General features: G+C 64.9%; 1 protein-coding gene across 1 annotated transcript in view; it reads left to right on the plus strand.

Annotated features, from left to right (window-relative positions):
• PFL1_01556 (uncharacterized protein) overlaps nucleotides 1–121 on the plus strand; it is a gene marked incomplete at both ends in the record, with an annotated part of 1,326 nt that extends 1,205 nt beyond the window's left edge. Inside the window, one exon of the mRNA XM_007879066.1 lies at nucleotides 1–121. This exon is cut by the window's left edge and continues 1,205 nt beyond it. Within this exon, the coding sequence (XP_007877257.1) occupies nucleotides 1–121 (121 nt within the window).
• Nucleotides 122–1,038: the final 917 nt, after the last annotated feature.

Consider the following 1,038-nt stretch of genomic DNA (forward strand, 5'->3'; position numbering starts at 1 on the left):
ACTGGTACCGCAAGAACCTGTCTTCGGTCATCAACATCCTTGCCCAGGCGCTCTACTCGCTGTTTGGCGCCGACGACGCCAACCTCGAGGTTCTGCGCGAGGGATGCTTCAAGTACTTTGAGCTGGGCGGCGAGTGCGTCAACGGGCCCGTGTCGCTGCTGAGCGGCCTGGCGCCGCAGCCGCTGCTCCTTGTGGGCCACTTTTTCGCCGTCGCCCTCTACAGCATCTACACGCTCTTCACCCACCCGCGCCTCGATGCGCGGAGTGGGAAGGTGGCCCGGCCGAGCCTGCTCGCGTGGCCCGGGCTCGTGTGGCGCTCGATTATGGTGTTTTACACGGCGTGCATCGTCATCCTCCCCGTGATTGCCACGGAGCTCAAGAGCAACATCCCTTCCCTCCCCGGCGTCGGCGGGGCGAAAGCGGCGGTCGGGACGAGGGGCAAGGCCAAGATGGTCGACGGGACCGAGGTGGGCGGATCGATGCTGATGAGCTACGCCACCGTCGTCGTCACCCTCGCCGCCGTCGTGCTCCTCTACACGCGCGGCGGCGGTGCGTCGGTCCTCGGCTCTGCTGGCTCCTCTGCATCTTCCTCGGGCGGCGCTAGCGGCGTGGTGGGGGGCGGAGCGTTGAGGATGTTTGGATCGGGAGGCCGCAAGTCGTTTAGTCTCTGAGCCCGAACCCGCCTCGAGCGACCATCGACCGCGGTTCGCCCGGCCACGCCCCTCTTTCTCATTGGCATAGCATCGAGATCCAACCGTGTACCATATACCCCTCCTGGCCCATCCTCCTCATCCCCGGCCCCACCGCTCCCTCCCGCGCCACATGACGTCCCAACATAGCTCTGACGCTGCAAGGCGTCCTTCCATCCCCCATCGCTGTCCATACATGCATACAGACACAATGCCTCTGCATCACCCGTCCTCCCGTCTCAGCTCTCGGCTCGACCCGGGTATTGACCTAGAGCATATGGGATCGAATTTCTCAACGACGAGGGCAAAGGCAAGGTGAAGGCGAACCGAGGCTCCCGGGCCGCCGGGT

This window comes from Pseudozyma flocculosa (assembly GCF_000417875.1).
Source record: "Pseudozyma flocculosa PF-1 unplaced genomic scaffold scaffold00004, whole genome shotgun sequence".
Lineage (NCBI taxonomy): Eukaryota > Fungi > Basidiomycota > Ustilaginomycetes > Ustilaginales > Ustilaginaceae > Pseudozyma > Pseudozyma flocculosa.